The 20,054-nt window shown below is 39.9% G+C and overlaps 1 protein-coding gene across 1 annotated transcript; it reads right to left on the bottom strand.

Annotated features, from left to right (window-relative positions):
• Window positions 1-6,200: 6,200 nt before the first annotated feature.
• DHRS7C (dehydrogenase/reductase 7C) lies at window positions 6,201-18,706 on the bottom strand. Its single transcript, XM_075170102.1, has 7 exons — window positions 18,568-18,706; window positions 17,947-18,102; window positions 13,841-13,953; window positions 11,770-11,980; window positions 11,119-11,211; window positions 9,158-9,313; window positions 6,201-8,643 (listed from the first exon to the last, which is right to left on the bottom strand). The coding sequence occupies exons 2-7, from the start codon at window positions 18,098-18,100 to the stop codon at window positions 8,435-8,437; spliced, it is 936 nt and encodes a 311-aa protein (XP_075026203.1). The 5' UTR covers window positions 18,101-18,102; window positions 18,568-18,706; the 3' UTR covers window positions 6,201-8,434.
• Window positions 18,707-20,054: the final 1,348 nt, after the last annotated feature.

Below are 20,054 nucleotides of genomic sequence, written 5' to 3'. Positions count from 1 at the left end.
TCTCCTCAGAACTGAGGTGGTAGATGGTGGGAAACCCACCAAGGGGTGGCAAGCACATGTGCCCAGCCTCCATCTGCTGTCTAACTGGCCCTTGGGAGTGCTGTGACCTCAGGCTGGATGCAGGCAGGGGCCTCAGACACTGCTTGGACTGTTGCTGGCTGCTGGTGCTTGCAGTTTGTGCAACAGCTGGGGGCTCTGCTTCTAGTTCTTCTGGGAGAAAGTTCAAGGCTCCTCAGATCCAGGTTACAGGTGGGAAAAGCTGACTCCCGATCAGGGATTTTCAAGCACTCATGCAGCTAGTGCTAGAGAGAGAGCTATGTGACTGCTGGACTGCAAGCCTAGGACCCAGAGCATCGTTCTTCAAAGCAGCAGAAACTCTGCTGAAGGCAATATGTCAGCACTCAGCATTGGTGGTGACATGTCAGTGGGCATTGCCCCAAGCACCAACTGGAGCAACCGTCCCAGGCACAGCAGAGGTCTTGGCCCAGACTGGGCTCCCAAGGAAGGATGCAACTCTCTCCATCTGGGGCTGCAGGGAGTGCCTGGGGCCACTTGCTGAAGTTGGAGCAGGTGAAGGCAGCATCCTCATCTGTAGAAGGTGTGCTGTGACTGAGAGGCTCTACTAAAGTTAAGGAGCTGTGGGAGAAGGTGAGAAGGCTGCATAGCACAAGGGATGATGAAAAAGAGATTGACAAAATCTTCACAGAGACCTGAACCCCCATAATGCACAGAAGGAAAAGCAGCCAGAGTCTATGCTCACTGGAGACTCCCAGGACCAGGAACACTGGATGTTGTGGCTTCTGGCAAGAGGAGGACGACTGTTTCTCCATTGGCAGCTCTTGCAACTGCAGAACAGTTTTGGTCTCTGTCAGCAGGCAAGAGGCTACAAGCTCTGTCTGGGGAGCATTCAGAGCCAGCAGAGCCTGAAACATGCAGCAGAACCAGGGGAGCATGGCAACTGACAGTAGTGGGAGACTCTGTCCTTCAGGGGTTGGAGGCCACTATCTGGTGACCTCACTTCCTATCCAGGGATGTTTGCTGATTGTTGGTGACTTAGATCTGAGGTGTTTCAGTCTGTCCAGCCCTCAGACTATGATTCCATGCTGATTATCCATGTGGACACCAATGATACTATCAGGGAGACCTTGAACATGTCAAGAGTGACTATATGACTCTGGGGGTGAAGGTGTAGGACATGAGGGCCCAGGTGGCGTTCTCATTGATCCTGCAAGGACAAGGCTTGGGAGTAGGGCATGGATCCTGTGGGCCAACACTTGATTGTGCACAGCTGGTCCTGGTGACAGGGGTTTGGTTTTGACAACTGTAGGTGTCTCTAAGAGAATGAGGAACTGCTGCGGAGAAACAGGGTCCATTTGGCAAAGCTGGACAAAAGCATCTTTGTGATCGGGCTGGCCAACCTGTTGAGAAATACTTTAAACTAGGAATAATGGAGGACAGAGATTTTGTCATAAGGTATATATAACAGTGATGGAAAGCAAAAGGTACAAGGTGACAGGACAAAATGAGACCTCAGGAATGATAAAACAGGGTGAAGAAAAACCCACCTCAAGTGTACATATACAAATGCAAACAGCCTGGGAAACAAGTGGGAGGAACTAGATCTCCACATGCAGTTGACGAGCTGCAATATTATTGGAATAAGAGATGTGGTTGCACAATTGGACTGTTGTGATTGCTGAAGATTAACTCTGTGGATAAGGACTTGGGGATCTTGTGGAACTGAGACCACAGCAAGCTGAAAATATGCCTGGCAGAAAGAAAGCCAACAGCATCTTGGGCTGTATTAACAGGAGCATACCCAGTAGATCCAGGAAGGGATTATTCCTCACCACTTAGCATTCATTAGATGACATATAGAATACTGTATCCAGTTTTGGGCTTCACAACACAGGAAACACAGGAACAAAGTGGATTAAGTTCAGCAGTTGGCCACCAAGATGGTAAGGGGGCTGGAGCACATGTGATATGAGAAGAGGCTGACACTTTTTCTGCCTGCAGAGGAGACTTCAGAGGGACCTGAAGCCCTCCAATATCTACAAAGTCTAGCAGTCTTCTAGTTTCTACAAGAAGATTATTTATCACATGGAGCCAGGCTTTTCACACTGGTGTGTGGTAGGAGAATGAGAGACTCTGGCCATAGGTTCAGATAGGAGAAGCTTGGACTGGATATAAGGAGAAACTTTCCCATCGTTAGGACTGTCAAGCAGTGAAACAGGCTGCCCAGAACAGGCTGCACAGTCTTCCTACTTGGAGGTTTTCAAGACCTGACTAGGTAAAGCCCTGAGCAACCTGGTCTTACCTCATAGCTGATAGGAGGGTAGACCAAAGACCTCCTGAGGTACCTTCCCACCTGAGATATTCTACAATCCTTCCCCTGCTGCCTCCCAAAAATTGAATCTCATATTTGGAAATATTTGAAATCTCTTTTTTCTGTTCCCTTTAGTACTGATTGCTTCTTTCTGTATACTTCAAATACTGAATGAACCTTTATTTTCAAGGTTCAAGTTTTGCCCCTCTACCCAATAGCGGAAATTCCTTTTCATCAGCCTGTATTTTCCTGCAATTAACTGTGGGGTCCTGTCCTATAACAGCATCATAATTTCTTCATGCTTTTCACATCCTGTGGAGATAAGATAAATTATATGCAGTCTGCTAGCTTTATATTTTATTAATTTATGGTCATTGTGCACCATCACTTCATTCACACGAACTTTAGAAAGAACAATTGCCATAGTATTCTCCTTATTAGTTTGGCATTTAACCTATTCCCAGCTTCTAAACACTCATGAACACCTGAAAAACAAACAAACAAACAAATAAATAAATGTAAAGTGGCATCTCTGAATAGTGACTGGGGTAGACTGTGTCCTGTCAGCTGACACCTTATTGCATAGAGCACTGTGGAACTCACTAAAGGATGTCAGTCAGGCATTTATACCCAAAGTCATCTCCCGGTACCTTCAGCGGGGTTTGTTTGATTATATGTTTCACTCTGCCTAACTTGCCTGCAGTTTCATTAATTTTCAGCATTTTCAGCATTTGGTATTCACCCAAATTTTCCCATCCAGTGGGAAAACTGACAGAATCACATTCTCTGGCTGGGGGAATATCAAAAATATCTTGGCTGGAGACCAACTGCAAGACTCACCTATACCTATAGACTCACACAGAATTATAGAGTAATTTAAGTTAGAAGGTACCTCTGGAGATTTCTGGTCCAACTTCCCCTCTCAAAGCCAGACCTATTAGATGATGTTGCTCAGAGCCTTAAGCAGTTGAGTTTTGAATATATTCAAGAAGTGACATTTCCTGACCTCATTGGCAACCTGTCCCAATGCTTGACTACTGTAATTGTGGAAAAAATAGTTCCTAATATCTATTCAGAATTTCATGTGTTCCGATTTGTGTCGATTACCTTTTTTTCTTCCACTGTGCACGTCTGCGAAGAGTTTGGTTCCATCTTCTCTATACCATCCCACTAAGTAGCTGTAGACAGCAATAAGATTTCCCCTTTCATCTTTAGAAAAGTCTGTCTTTATTCATTACAGTATACCCAGTATTCTGAAACTGTCACCTTCTGTTCTGCAGATGAAGAAAGCAGTTGCTAGAAAGTTTGGTATCCACTCCAGTAAAAGTAGTCTCAATCCCTTGATCAGAACACAAGATCTTGATTCCTTCCACTTGTTTCACATATTTCTTTGTGATAGAGATGTTTCAAACATCTTTACTTATAGAGGAATTATTCCTGATTCCATCTGATTTTCTGGTTTTCTTCCTTTATAGTAACTGGGGTCTCTTTGCGATAGATTTTTACCCATATCATGTTGTTCCTGGGTGTCACTGATGAATTTCCACCTCATTCAGGAACATACTTGGTTGGTGCCTACAAGGTCTTTAAAAGATCGAATTTAAGCGCCTCAACTTTTTTTCCTAGCCTGCAGTTTATAAAGACAGACTGGTAGTCTCTACCGTATGCTCTTTCCTCAGGATTGTTTCTCACAGTGGTTTGCACTCATGTAAAGTACTGTATGTGGACAAGAGCTTTTAAATAACTGTGCAATAGGACCCCCATCCTGATCAATTCTTAAATCTCAGATGGTCTGTTTTTTTCACATGCTAACCATTCAAGAAGATATGTCTTCTGCTAGATGTCTGGTAAACAAATTCACCTGATGAAATGCAAGACGACTTATCCCTATTTGCAACCTATGATTTCACATTCTGGCCCTTATTTTAACTTTTGACTCCCAGTTTGTAGACATTGATAATGCTGGGGTAAGTCCTGGAACCACATTATTTGAAAGCAAGCAAAAAAAAAAAAAAAAAAAAAGCTTATCAAATACTGTGGCATTTTTATTCCCATTCATTTGATCCAATCAATCTTGATGAACATGGCATCTCAGTAAACTTCAGATGGCTATGGCACAGATACACAGATCTGCAGTTTTGCTGGTTACCTAGAGTCCAGTGAAAGTTAATGAGAGATATAGGCACTTCTAGGATGCAATTCATGTTATCCTAAGCTGTATGTCAGATAAATCACAGGTTACAGGCACCTGTTTCTTTCCACTGCTTAAGATGGGGATCTGGGAGGTTAGCTGTGGGTAGGCTAGGACAGATGTCTAAAATTAGACAAGAGTCTCCTCACTTCTAAGAGTTTCCAGTCTTAGCATTCTTTTAAATTCTTCCTTACTTCAAAGGCCCTTGTGTCCAGCAATGGCCATTTTCTTGGCCAACACCAAGAAACAGTTGATTTCAGAACAAAAAATGTAAATTTAAAACAGTGCAACTGCAGCTCACATTAAAAGAAATTATGTGCCCTTTAGGCATGTGAGATGCTTAAAAAAATTAAAGGAGCTATAGTTGAATATCTTTCTCCTATGAATTTTACAACCAAATCTGCAGGCCTAGTTTTGTCCTCATTTATAAAAGTTAGTATTATTAAGGAATCCACATAGATTAAAATACAGCTGACTGAGGCTCACAGAAAATATCTCTTAATGAACTTATCTCATAATATTTATTTTTATTATCATAATTTTTTTTATATGCAATGTATATCCACAGGTATTTAGACAGTGAGGCAGAGATGGACAAATGAAATAGAAAACTTCACATTAAATAATAGATTTCCCCAGAGGAAATAATATTACTTCAGAAATACCAGTGGAGAAACCTTGTTCGCAATATGAGAAAAAAACACAGAATTATAGAAAAGTGTGACCCATTTAAAAGGTCACCTAATCCTTCTTTTCTTCCAGGCAGGATAAACTAAAGCTACATTGCTTTTTTACAGATGTTTCATTAATCTCTTCTTTAAAGCTTCCAAAGACAGGCATTCTAAAATTTCTGTGGCCATTTATTCTTTGTGCTTAACTGTTCTTAGCAGAAAATTCTTTCCCTGTAAATCTCCTTTGCAGTAATTTTAGCACATTGTCCTACTACAGCAGAAATGGAGAACAGTTTAGTTCTATCCTTTTGGTAGTACATTTTAGGTATTTGAAAACTGTTTAGATATAACTTTCTTCTACTTTCTAGATTAAAATACATCTGTTCTTTAAAAATTTCTTGATAGATCACAGGTGTTATTTTACCTTTGTCACTCTCACTGCTTTTCACTGCGGTTTCTTGAAGAGTTCCTTATTTAAAAAGTGAAATATTCAAAACCAATGAAGAATTTCTGCTGATATCTAGAATCATAGAATAGAATCATAGAATCATAGAATCATACAGGTTGGAAAAGACCTCTAAGATCATCGTGTCCAACCGTCAACCCAACACACCATGCCCACTACACCATGTCCCTAAGGGCCTCATCTACACGTCTTTTAAATACCTCCAGGGATGGTGACTCCACCACTTCCCTGGGCAGCCTGTTCCAAGGCCTGACCACTCTTTCAGTAAAGAAATTTTTCCTAATGTTCAATCTAAACCTCCCTTGGCGCAACTTGAGGCCATTTCCTCTTGTCCTATCGCTAGTTACTTGGGAGAAGAGACCGACCCCCACCTCGCTACAACCTCCTTTCAGGTAGTTGTAGAGTGCGATGAGGTCTCCCCTCAGCCTCCTCTTCTCCAGGCTAAACAACCCCAGTTCCCTCAGCCGCTCCTCATCAGACTTGTGCTCCAGGCCCTTCACCAGCTTCGTTGCCCTCCTCTGGACACACACGAAAGTGCAAAATGGAGCAGAAGGATCATTCAGTTTATTTTAACATGCAATCCACTTGTTTTTACAACAAAGCAAGACAGTGTTGATTCATGTTTAGCTGTGATGTCCTATGATTCTCTGATCCCTTTCTGATGAAATTACCCAGTTATTCCGTACCTTGGTTTTGGGCAGCTGTGAAGGGTTTGGCTGTTGCTGAAGTACAGACACAAGTATAACTGAGACCACAGCAAAAGCCCAGTTGTTTGAGGGAGTAGAGTTCTGGTGAGGAGCAAGAAAATTTTCACAAAGTTGATGTTTGACTTCACAGTTAAGGTATAGTCATTCAAACAACAATAAAAGCCCAATGCTACAACAGAAAATAGATGGAGCTCCAGCAGGTACTGCAGAAACTGGCTACTTCTCACTAGTTGTGAACTGCTTCCCTGCGTGAGGTAGATGCATGCATGTTTCTTGAAACCAGAGCAATTGAATTAGAGATACAAGAAAAGGTTAATGTCCCTGCAAGATGATAAGCATGTATTTCCTTGCACTGAGAATTCCTTTCATGTTTGGCGATTCTTACTGATAGAAAGAGGTGGATAAGCACAGCTGGTGTTGAAAGTTATATGAGCAATGGGACTTGTAGCAGCAAGTGCAGTTTGGTTGCATGCTTTCTGTGTAGGTATTTCCTTTGTAGGTATTCTGCAAATGCATTTTGACAGTGTCTGCAAAAAAGCAGGTGGTCATGATCTCTGTGAGTACTGATGACACAAGAAAGGCCAGGTGAGGGTTTGGGAGACAGAATTTAAGCTCTTAGATGTAAAACTGAAGATCAGGACACCCTTGCATTAACTTTATTTATATTCTGGTTCAGCTTACAGGATGAGACAAAAAGGGGGTAAGTCGTCAGCATGAACTGGGAAAATGTGATAGGAAAGAGAAGCCTAGAATGACTAGGAGTGAGAGAACTTTGGGAATATATGGAATTTACACAATTGACATGAGTAATGGCCACGCTTATGTTGGACATGATGATTAATTACCACAAGTAGCAGAGGGGACAAGGGAACTCAATGCTCAGTAGCAGTCAGAAAAATATCTCAAAACCAGGAATTTGTATAAAAGACATGCAAAAGAAGAAAAGAAGTGAAAAACACAGGAAGCATCTGTATGCCTGTTTGTGAATCCAGATTTTTTATCTATCTTGAATACAGCATGCAGCTGTGGCCTGTCCATCTTAAAAAAAAAAAAAAAAAAAGGTAAGGTAAACCAAGAAAAGGTATAAAGAAAAACAAGAAGAATAATCTGGACTTCTCACAAAGAGAGAGCGAATAGATACCAGGGCTCTCCAACTTGGAAAACAGGTAACTGCATGGAAATTATGATGGGCATGGATGACTGGGACTGAATGAATTGAGTATCATTATTTTTTGTCTCTCACAGTAAAAGAAATAGGAGATATAAGAGAACATTATCTGACACCAGGTTTAAAGTAAACATAAGCAAGTCTTTTTTTATGTATGATTAGTTCCTTTCCTCATGGAGGGAGTGTTTCAAATAGGAATTTGAAAAAATTGTGTGAAAAATTGATAGTTCAACAAGATGCAGAGACAGATTCTGTTTCAAACTGTGTAGCAGATTACCAGAACCTGGGAGACTATAATACAGGGAATCTCTCCATATTATTGTCCCATTCTTTTAATGATCTTTTAAGCATGTACCCCAGGGTCCTGTCGCAGATGAGATATTGAACTAGGTAAGCCCTTATTTGGGCTCACTATTTGCACATCCTGCAAGTACTTCCAAAAAGCACATCTGAGGAACACTCTGATCCAAGCTCTAACCCCATTTTCCACTGACTTTTACTCTTCTGTCTCCCACATCTCCCTACTTACCCATCCCTTTGTTCCTATAGATTCCTATAAGTTTTAGAACTGACAGACTACTCTGATAAGTTGCTGCAGGTATTATCCTACTTATTTAGATTGGGAATCACTCTATTAAAAAAGTGATAGAGCTCCTAGCAGAGTTTTTCCCATACTGTTATAATGCAAAAAATGAAACTTGTCTCATTCACTAAATCCAGAAGAGTAGAAGTCCAACGGACAAATGTATGTCAAGGTAGTGAATCACTAAGTGAGGCATTGGCTGGTTCATGTTTCGTAAAGCTTCCTGCTTTATTCTACCCATAGTAAGAAGCAGAAATCATCGACATTTGAAACATAAACTTTTTTTCAGGTCAAAAGCAAGGAAAAGAACCAAACAAAATCAATTTTCCTCTTCTGTCTTCAGCTTTTCCTTAATCCCTGAGGCAACAATGGCAAAAAACAGCTCAGGGAAGAAGGTGCGAATGTAAACTGCTGCTCTGGGGATAGGGTTGGCCATAAGTACCTCCTGCTTCTTACTGCCCACTGTGCACAAGACTTCCTCTGCCACCTCCACTGGGTGCACACCATACGCCACCTTTCTGAAAAAAACTGTAAATCAAACAGAGAGGAGTGAGAGCTACAGACAGATAGACAGACAGACATATCTGAGGGAATGGTGGTGAAAAGATACACAGTTAGTGCATCAGTCAAATTAGTTAAATTCCTATGCACTTTCAATCTCTTACCCCTTCCCTTCCCCTCATTAGTATGTCCCTAAGATCTTTTTACAATTTTGAAGTAAAATCCTCACAGTCCCTAAGAGAAGGAGCAACTTGAGTGCAGTGGAACTCTCCCTTGGGACCTTTCATGCTCTGCTCTACCTCCATTCCCCATGCCCTGGTGTATTTATTTTCTCACATAATGCTGTCTCTTTCCATGTTCCTTCTCTTTTCACCAGGCTCATCTGATCTGTCCAATCTCTCTTTTCTTTTGCTCCCCTAACCTGTTCATTCTTTCTGCCATTTCCATTCTTTTCCCTATGCTCCATTCTTCTCCTTGGGAAACACCTCCATACTGCTATATGGGCTTCATCTACCGTCTCTCTTGATGTATCGAACCTTACATTTCCAAATAGATGCCTCCCAGTTGCCAGGTGCTGATTGGCGATGGTATGAACAGATGAAGGTTGGATTCACAGTGCTGACAGAAATATCAAATTCTTCCATTTCAGCTCTAAGACAATCAAAAAAGCCTACAGCAGCGTGCTTAGAAGCAGCATCTAAAAGAAGGAAAAAACCCCACATATGCATGTTTGGATATATGAATGCATGGATATAGATGTATCACAGAGCTCCATAAAACATGAATGTTTGGAAAATTGGGTATGGAATGATTAGCCAAAAGGCAAAAGAACAGTGAATTATTTCACTCAGTGAAATTATCATATGATATATTTAAAACAAGCAAAAGAAAATTATTTATACAGGACAATTAGGCATGAGATATGTAGTCAGTCTCCCTATACATGTCAAAGATCATGTGTCTGGATTTCCCAATCAGAAATATTAAGTCCTGGTTAAGGAATAATATTTCTATTATCTCTACAGTTTAAAAATTTCTTTGGTGGATGGACAGCTGTCTCTGAGATGAGTCTCCACACTCACTGCAGTTTGTGACATGTCACTAAGATGCAGTGAAATACATGTCCATTTCTGGAACACAGGAGTACTAATGTTTTGTAAACCAATTAGGCCTTTGCCCTGCAGCAGCAATCCAAGATGCTTTTGATATCAAAGTTAATTTTAAAGTAACTGAATGTTAAGAATTTTTTTAGCTGCTCTTAGTGCCTTTTTATTGAAAATTATATTAAAGAAGGATGATAGTATGTGAACCTTGACCAAAAACCAGAACTATGTGTTAAGTGCAGCAGAGCTGCAAAGCACTCATCCACCTTGTATTTGACTTGGTTTGCAGTAAAAATCAACCTGTGCATAACATAATCTAAAAAATACAGGTGGGCTCCAGGAATGGAAAGAAGCTTCTCCATTCCTTTGTTTTGAAATTCCTTCTTCCGGCAACTTCATTTCATGCAACATAGATATTGATAGAGACATTGTAAAAACTGTCTCTGTCAGCTCTTCTGCTACTCGTGATTTTCTACACATACAATGTATCTTGACACAATCAGCTGTTTCCTAGATGGAAATGATTCCAGATGTCCTATCAATGTGTTGTTTCTTTTCTGAGCCTTTTTTGTAGTTCTTATACTTCTTTTGAGATGGGGACCAGAATTGCATACAATATTCAAGATGTGGGCACTGCATAGATTTATACAAAGGCATGAAGACAGGATTTTTTTTTTTTCTCTACTGCTTTCCTTACAGTTTCTGTCACTGTACTTTGCTTTCATGGTTCAGTCACAATCCTGAGGTCTTGCAGACCTTTTAATTCAGAGCCCATCATCCACTCTGACCTCCTGTCACAGTTAAAAATGTCTGTTTACATCTATCCTATATTTTCTGTCCACTAACTTTGCATTTTATTAATGCAAAGACCTTGCATCATAATTCAGGACAGCTTAGTTTCATTAGGAGCTTTGGATGTAAGACCTTCTTGAAAACTTTCTGGAAACCCAAGTAGACTACATCTCCTTTTAAACTCCCACACATAAATCCATTAAGTGCATGAGTCTCCCTTTACAAAGCAGTAGCTAGTATCTACCAGTATGCTATATTTATACACTACTTCATTATTCATTATGGTTTCTACTAATATGCCCAGTACAGATGTTAGACCTACAAGTTTGCTGTTTTCTGAATGTCTCCTAAGATCATAAAAAAAACTTGCTGTCACATTTGATACCTGCTTGTCCTCAAGTACCTTAGGCAGTAGTTATACTTCAAAGATAGTATTTTAACTATTTCTTCTTGAGTTCCACTTCTTTGAAAACTTTTCAGACAAACAATATATTAATAGTTTACTGAATTATAATGCAAATTAGCATTTTTAATAACCTATTATCAGTGCCATGGAATACTCACAACTTATGTTTTAGAATGTACATTTTTGCTATGTATAACTTACAAGCTGCACGAAATGGGATTCCTATTTTTCCTTGGATACTATTAATTAGAACAATTTGGCCAGTTCTTCTTGAGATCATGTTGGGAAGAATGGCTGAAAAAAAAGAAATACAAGAAAGAGCCACATAAGTAACAGAGCTCAATGTATTTAGTGAAAATAAGTGACAGCTGAAGTGTAGATAGCACAACTTTGACAAAGATTGTCTCAATACTGCAATCAAAAGTATCACAAAATCCAGTAGCTGGAAATTGAGTGTCTTCTAGACATCACTTGCATTCTGCATGCAGATTTGGGTGCAGTATTATCACATTTAATTGTCAGCCTGTCTGTATCCTTGCAAGGGATTTGAAAACAATTGTCTTTGTAACAAAGGCAGCAAGCACGTAAATAAAGGAGTCACCATATGCAAAAGACAATAAGCAGACATTTTTAAAAATGTCTGTCTTTCAAACACCTGCTTATATATTTCCAAACCCAGGCACTCTGATTTTGATCTTCTTCACGTCAATTTCAGTCCATTGATTTTCACAGAATTGTTTTTGATTATAGTGAAGAAGGCAAAAATCAGTGCAAATGAAACACTGTAATGCCAATGACTTGGATGTCAAGCTTTAAGTGGCAACAGCAAAACAGGAAAAAAAATTTAAATACCTTTGGTTAATGTTATAGGTCCAAAATAGTTGGCATCCATTATCTTTTTATCAAGTTCCAATGAAATGCTCTGCACTGCTCCTTTCACCTTCATACTTGCATTGTTGATCAGTATATCCACACAGCCATAGCAATTCAGTATTTCCTTAGCTACATCTTGAATGCAGTTTATGTCTGAGATATCTAGAAGTATGAGCTTTGGTGCATATGTCTAATAAAGAAAAGACGTATTTCAAGGACACCTGTTATATAAAAATGTATTTCTATTTACTTGTCTTGTAAATTAATTTACATTGATATCTGAAGAAAGTGCTTTTATCATTTTCACAAAAAATTTGAGTTGTTTTTTTAAACCACTCTAGAAAGAAGGTACTTCAACAATGGGTATTCATAGACTCTGAAATTCAGATGAAGCAGAATGCCATAGGAAGGGTAAGCTGGAGTAGCTCTACCCTATGGAGTTTTGTCTCTGTTGTAATCAGTGGAGACAGATAATAGACACAGGGAGTGACTCCTACCACTCCAAGTTACGGTCTTTCTGTAAGCAGCCTTCTGGAGAACTTTGGTGACCACAAAGTCTAGGATATAGTGATTTGATAGATAATTTACATAAACATGGGGGGCAGTTGAAAGGTAGGAATGGTTTGTTCAGCTATAGGTTATCCAAATAGGGTTTACATTTGTACAATTTCTGCAAAGATGTAGATTTCATCCGCTATGGGACAGAGAAAGGAACTCTGAGTATCTTCTCTTACTATATTACTATGACAATGTAATGCAGATCCCTTAGTCATACTTAATATATTTTTCCTAGCTGAGTCTTGTCCTAGTTCTGGCTGGGACAGGGTTAACTTTCTTCCCAGTAGCTTGAGGGGTGTGCTGTGTTTTGGGTTTAGTGTGAAAGGAACGTTGATGGGGTGGTGGACCCAGCTGGCCAATGGGGTATTCTATATCATGTGACATCATGCTCAGTATAAAAACCAGGTGTGTGGGGGGGGCTCGCCCCCGTTCGTGACATGCGGTCGGCGGTCGGTGAGCGGTTGCGTTGTGCATTGCCTGTTTTGTGTATTCTGTTATTGTTGTTGTTCTCATTGTTATTCTTACTGTTCTACTTAGTTTTATTTCAATGATTAAACTGTTTTTATCTCAACCCGGGAGCTTTCCTACTTGTGCCCTCCCGATTCTCTCTCCCATCCCACTGGGGGGGGGGGTGATCGAGCGGCTGTGTGGACTTTATTTTTGCTGGTTGGGATTAAACCACGACAAGTCTGCACAGACTAACATGAACATACTACTTTTATGGTTATTTATGCAGATGAATGAAGCTCACTGCAAAAAAAATGGTCAAACACAAATATTTGTTGGTCTGGTAAGCAGTGGCTGTAGAATTTGTGTGAGGCCTTCAGGAACACCTATGCCCTGATGTGAGTCAGCTATCTGTTGGTCACAGAAGGAAAGCTTTCCCATAAGCATCAAAGAAACATCTTCCAAAGAACTGGCCGCAAGGGCAGCCTTGCATGTCTACTTGCACGGTGACCCAGTCAGTGGTAACGAGGAAAGGGCACTCTTATTCATATGTCACCACGCCCTTCTAGCTGGGACTTCTCCCAAAGTAGTGGAGAAACTCAAAATTAACTCAATCTTTAGACCCATCTCCCACTCCTTGAGCACTCTGTGTGAAAAATTGATGATAGTTCCTGTGATTAAATGAAGCACTTTGGATCCCTTCCATCCAAATTAACAAATTCCTCTGCCCAGCATTTCTAGTTGGGTGGCTTGTTTAAAATGCAGGACCACTCAGTTGCTTTACAGTAATTGCCTTGAATTATCTCAAGAGAGTTGGATTTCTGACTTATACTTTTGACATCATGCTCTAAAGACCTTCAGAGGTGTTTCTCTCTCTCTTTCTCTGGATTGTATTTGGTGTGTTACCTGGGTGACCAACATCACCGTCAACAGTTAATCATGTTTCATGTACTTTGTTTTACTGGATTTAAAAGCACTTTATGTATCTGAACAAGGTGTTTAAGTCAAGCTATGAATTTTCAAAGCAGAGTGAGGAAATACTTACCATACTGGGGTCTGCCACGCTAATTAAAGCTTCATACAAGGCTTCTAACTTTTCCCATGTCCTGCCACACAACACAAGCCTTGCTCCTCCTGTGTGAAACACCCGAGAACATTCTAGGAGAGAAATATGTTCAAAAGAAATAATAATAATAATAACAATTTGATTTTGTTTATTTTGCTTGAAATGGGATGCTGTTTTTGCTAGTGATGTTGAAACTATGTTTTAAAATTCATTGATTTTAAAAGAATAAATATATATGAGAAAAAAGAAAGCACTAAACAGCAATAATATATATGTGTGTAATAAAATAAAATTTAATGTAATGGTATAATGCACAATTAATGGTACAGCACAACGGTACTCTTCAGTCATGGGATTTAATAAAAATTTAATTAAGAAAAGAACAATATGCCAGTTAATGGATGATGGGTTTGAGTTAGAAAAATTGTTCTGATTATCTTTCTTCCTTAAGTCTCTCCACCTACAGACACACTTCCTTATATAAAGAAAATTATATACAAAAACACATGCTTAACGCTGTTACGATACAAACTGCATCTTTTGCAAACCTTCATGTCTGCTGCAGTATAAAGAAGAAACCAATCAACTCCAGTAAATAGTAAAACGAGCTCTGTATGTTATCTTCATGAAACTCTTGGCAACATGAAACTCATCTACAACTTTGAGGAAGAGCAATACAGAGAAACTTACTACCCACTGGCCCACAGATGGAGCACCAATGAGAGAGGCCTTTCTTCTACAGACCCTTCCCTCCATATGTAATCCATCCCAAGACCTATATCTCCTGAGTATTAGACCTTCCCAGTAGTCAGCAGAGGCATCAGGGACCAGCTTCAGCTACCTCTTGTTCAGCTACGTTCCCTGAAGCTTTCCTAAGAAGGCCACTGAGACCTTTCTGAGTATGATGGGTTGGCACTGCTTTTTCTCCATATATGCAGGGATATTCTGAGCTAGGTGTTCACCCCAGTTTAAGACAGGATTCTGCTCCCTTTCTTATGCAAGTGAACTATGATTATGCTTTTCTGAAAGTGGGGACTCACATAACAGGACGAACTGGCAGTCAATGTTACCCATCATCCCACCTCAGCACTGGCTGCAAGGCTGCAACCAACTCATTAGTTTAGGTCTTCATGGGAGTATGTGATCAACTCAATCCAGATTATGAAATACCAGGCTGGAGTATCTTGACAGTGTGTATCTGGTCTATTTTCTTCTCTAGGTCACTGTCCTGTCAGTTTGACCAAAGAAAGACATTTAAAAACATGGAGCATAGATATCTCATGGGCACCTTTTAGGAATTCATTGTCAGTTGTATCCCTCTGGCTTTTATAGGCTGCTACAATGTGTATGTTGTAGCTCAGCTGAACTGAAACTGTGGTTCTCAGTCCAGGAATCTGTCAAGGTTGTCCTCCTGACCAGGAAAAGTATACAACTGCCTGCCTCTTGGAATAGATAATGTCTTGCAGATAGGCCTGAGGATGCGACTGATGATGTGCCCACTCTCTCTGCCCGAAACCAGAGATCTGGTTTGGTTGCAGCAGACAATTAGCTGATAGTGGGTTATGTGTGCTGGTAGGATTGGAAATCAAGAGATTTTTTTCCTCTCGTGTTTTTTTCCTGATTGGGTCTTCCAAAAATCTCTCAGCCTTGGACCCCTCATATTTGGTCCCTAAATCAAATCTGTATGACAGTTACATATTCAGCATGGGAAGAGCAGGAATATGGTCTTACAATTACTCTTATGCCTTTCCAGCCCGTTTGATTTGTCTTAGCTCCTATGGCCTTTGTTGAATGGGCAACAATACAACTCTAGTGCTATAGCTGTCTGTCCTCCAAAAAGCATTTTCTTCAGATTTCAATACCCACAGTCAAATCCAGTTATGCTAATATGCCCATCTTAGATTTCTTAAATGCCCATGTTAGACTCTTAATATCTGCATGGAAGCACTTCTGGATCCACTCTTCTATTTTTGTAAACTTGTGCAGCTGGAGACTTTTATTTATGTAATTTTTTTCATTATTCACGACAGTAATTTTATGAATGTCTTCAATTTTCTTTTATCTAGCATAGAAAGATTTTTTATTTAAAGCTGAAAAGATTATTTGCCTGTACTAAGACAACTACACCAGTATTTTTCCTATAAACATAACAGTTGGGGCAACCTTGTGAATAAAATGTGAGTACTGTGTGAACAGCAATAAAGGAGAAAAAGGGAAACCAATTATGTTCTCCTCTAGAACTATCCTGGACTTTTCTGAGTTATAGCAGTGAGAAGAAACAGGAATCAGGGTTAAATAACAACCATAAACCATTGCAAACATCTTCAATCATCATAGTTTTTGTTCCTCTTTTTTAACTTTGATGAATGTCATCTTTAGTCCGGAAATTAAGGCATGTGGGAAAAGGAATTTGGCTGTTGCCTAAGAGCTCAAATATGCAGCAGCTGGGCAGACAGCTGGTATTTTAAAAATCTGGATGAATGGCCATTGTATATGCATGAGTGGACTGCACAGTAAATTCTGCATGATAAATCATTCAAGCCTGCAGGTAACTTCTCAGTATCACCCTATGGGATACTGACAATAGATATGTTTGGGATAATAAAATAAAATTGCTTTGAGTTACCTCCTTTTTCATCTATGTGAAAAAGGGTGTGGGGTGGGGGGGAGGGAGGGAGCAGGGAGGTGATTGCCTTTGTAGCCTCAAGAGACAGGCAGCAGCTAGTCACAAAAAATCCCAAAAGATGAAGAAAGGTTAATAAGGAAATTGAACTTAAGAATATCTTCCCCAGGGGTCATGCAGTGCTGGAGCAAGATACCTGGAGAAATGTTGAATAAATGTTCTTTATCCTTGGAGGTTTCCAAGATTTGGCTTGAAGCCACACACAAGCAGATCTAGCACTGGTGATGTTCCTGCTCCAAGCAGGACTTCTGTCTAGAAACTTCCAGGCATCCTATGATTCTACAAGACACCCAGTCTCAGCTGGAGAACTCTGAATCATGTGTCTCCAAACAAAAACACTGAAATATAACCAATCAGAGAAAACACATGCTAATATTGTCTTCAATTGAAACTGAAGTGTGTCAGGGAAAGGGAAAGACCAGATGGGATGTGGAGGTCAGAATTATTTCATACCTTGTCCTAACAGGCTCTGATGAAGAGCACTCCTTGCCAGCGTAGTGTGTATTTCTGTTGCAGCTCTGTTCTGCTAAGGAATAATTCTGCAAGAGCATTCCCTTTCCCCATCTATTTTCTGTTTGAGAGTGCAAGGTTTCCAATATACAGAAGTCTTCATTGAAAACGCCAAAATGTAGCCTCAAGCTATGTTTGCCTTATCAGGCACTTGGCGTCTACTGCCCCTCGAGTGATGCCTAGAGCAGGATTGTACATAAGCAATATACGACCCAGTACTTTTAATCTGGCAGTACTGTGTAGGCATGAAATATGAGCCAAGAAGAAGTATACGCTAAGTGGCTGACCACTCAGGCAATCAGCGTATATAAATAGAGAAATTATCACATACCCTTTCCTTCTGTCCACTGAACGCACCATTACACATAGCCAGACAGCCCAGTTGGAGGTACTGGAGGATGTCAAGGGAAGAGGAGTAACATGGGTGATAGAGGGGGCAGAGATATGAACAGGGACAGAGGGGTGAGCACTGTTGTTTACAGGGAGCAGGAAATGTTGAAGTCTTTAAGGACTGAAAAGGAACATGTAAAGAGTAAGGTGACACCTGTTTATCCTGATTTGCCACTACCCTGCAATGACAGCCTATGTAATAAGATCTCATAGTAGCAACATGTTAAAAATAGCATTCTTAATGTGCTTACAAAACCTCTCATTCTATTGAGTTAAATAAATACAAAGCTCTGCAGTTCCTAAAAGTTTACCAGCAGTTCCTGTGGCTGAGACTAAAAATGTACACTTAAAAATCATAGGATTTGCTTAAAAATATATTTCTTCTGCTTCATCTAGGCAGTTATGAATATATACAAGGTAATGTATGCACATTTTATCACCTAGAGGGTGGTTCTCTGGCTGTTTCTGTTCTCTGACATTGAGAAAAAAGGAGACAACTCACCCTTGCCCAGTCCAGAGATGGCATCCGTGATCACCACCACCTTGTTTTGCACAGCTGACTTGGACAATAGCCACCTGACTGACTGGTAAATATAAATAGTTCCACTGATTCCTAACAGAAGCAATGGTAGAGCAAGTACAGCAAGAATACCCATCTCTGCGGGAAACAAAAGACCGTATTAGAGTAACAGTAATCATAATATGCATTCATTATTTTTCAAACTATTCTTATCTAAAAAAGCAATGTTTTCATAGATAGAAAATCCAGTAATCAGCATGGCAAGGCTTGAAGCAGTGGGAAGCTTGTTTTCCAATCAATGGCTTAATATTATTATTTATTAAACAGGATAATATTGTTTGTTTATCTGTTTTCCTCATCATTGCATAGTTTAACCAAATCTGGATTCCTTTTATTTAAAATAACTCTATGTTGGCAAAAAATAATAGAATTTTAGTACAAATATTGCCTTGAGGCAAAAGATAGGCTAAAATATAACACTGAATTTTTAATTATGTTGCTATTATAGGAAAACGGATAAAAAGCTTTTAATCCTAATCTCAGATAAAACACATAATAGAAGTGTTTTCTGTTCTAAAAGATAGAGAAAATAGAATCACTTACCATGGCTATGAAGACTCCAGGTGCAGATAAAACATTCTTTTGTATTTTTGTAAATTTTTGTATTACAGGTTTAGTAAAAGTCCTTTAGCAATTTCATAGAGCATTGCGTTTGTTGAGGCTGCTTGCCCTGAATGAGAATGGCTATGTATAGCCATGTAACAGAGATACTTTGAAAGTAAATATAGCATCTACAGTGTGAATTGCATGCCTGACTTATCTAGTCCAACAGGCTGGACAGTCATGTAAAAGCTCTTAGTACAGTATCAGTTCAACTGTACAAAGAAACTTCTATCTTTCTGTCTTGCCTTTGATTGCGGTTGTTCATAGGACTGTCTCAATTTCTTGTCATTGGCCTTCAATTAACCTTATACACAAAAACATTTGTATAAACTCCATGATAACCATAGGTCTTCAAAACCAAGCAAAAGGTACCACAAAGAAGTTGCCACTTGAAATAATGACTGTTCAGCAATATGAATGATGTATATATGTGTCAGGAAAAGGTCTTTGAGCAAGCTGGCTTTGGAGCCAGTGCATCACACAGTGCTGCTGTGGGCAGCTGAGTGCTGGAACACAGACCAGGCTGGCATACTGCACTTCGACGAAAGCAGATTGCTTTCCACTCTTGGTATCTGCAAGGCAGATGTTCCTCTTTCCCAGCAATTTCAGGACCATATCAACCTTACGTAGGTGATCTAACTTTTACATTTCCTGCAGAAAGACATTATCTGTTAACCTGACAATCACAGTTATGGGTTGCCCTTTGGGGTTCTAGGGAAAAGAATGGTTTACCATAAATCACTCCTGTTTTGCTGTTTCAAAAAATTGTATCACAGTTTTAAAATTGTAAGTTTTGACAACCAGATTCAGCACTCCTGTTCATGCTGTGTAACTGGTCATCTACATTCTATGTTTTAATTTTCATCTCCAGTGAGAGAATGACAAGTCTACAAATGATAGAGAGTGATTGATATTGGAGTGTTGTAACAAGGAACAAAGACTTCATGGTTAGGTCTGCAGGTACCAGGACAGTGTTAGCTTTCAATGAGTGGGAAAGGGTAGAAGGTTATTCAAGAAGGTGTAACAGGGGACTTCTAGACATAGAAGTGAAAGAGTGGTCAGGCCTTGGAACAGGCTGCCCAGGGAAGTGGTGGAGTCACCATCCCTGGAAGTATTTAAAAGATGTGTAGATGAGGCCCTTAGGGACATGGTGTAGTGGGCATGGTGTGTTGGGTTGACAGTTGGACACGATGATTTTAGAGGTCTTTTCCAACCTGTATGATTCTATGATTCTATATGATTCTATAGTTTGTAAACCTAACTTGCTCTGGAAGCTAATGACATTGGCAATCAAGATGCGTATTCCTGCCTGTGAAAGCTGAAGTTGCCTGCCAAAGAACCCATGACTTAAGATTTCCAAACCACAGAATTGTATAATGTGCCAATCAATGTTTGAAACATTGTGTGCACTTCTAGCTAAAAAGGCT

This window comes from Calonectris borealis, chromosome 20, assembly GCF_964195595.1.
Source record: "Calonectris borealis chromosome 20, bCalBor7.hap1.2, whole genome shotgun sequence".
In the NCBI taxonomy this organism is placed as follows: domain Eukaryota; kingdom Metazoa; phylum Chordata; class Aves; order Procellariiformes; family Procellariidae; genus Calonectris; species Calonectris borealis.
This window is presented reverse-complemented; position numbering and strand designations above follow the sequence as displayed.

Bases quoted from the DNA above. Each gene is read 5' to 3' on its own strand.
- DHRS7C (XM_075170102.1), bottom strand. From the start codon at position 18,100: ATGGGTATTCTTGCTGTACTTGCTCTACCATTGCTTCTGTTAGGAATC. The intron at 11,981-13,840 runs GTAAGTATTTCC...TTTCTTTATTAG, and splicing joins GCGTGGCAGACCCCAGTATG to ACATATGCACCAAAGCTCAT. The intron at 11,212-11,769 runs GTATTTAAATTT...CTTTTTTTTCAG, and splicing joins ACCTATAACATTAACCAAAG to CCATTCTTCCCAACATGATC.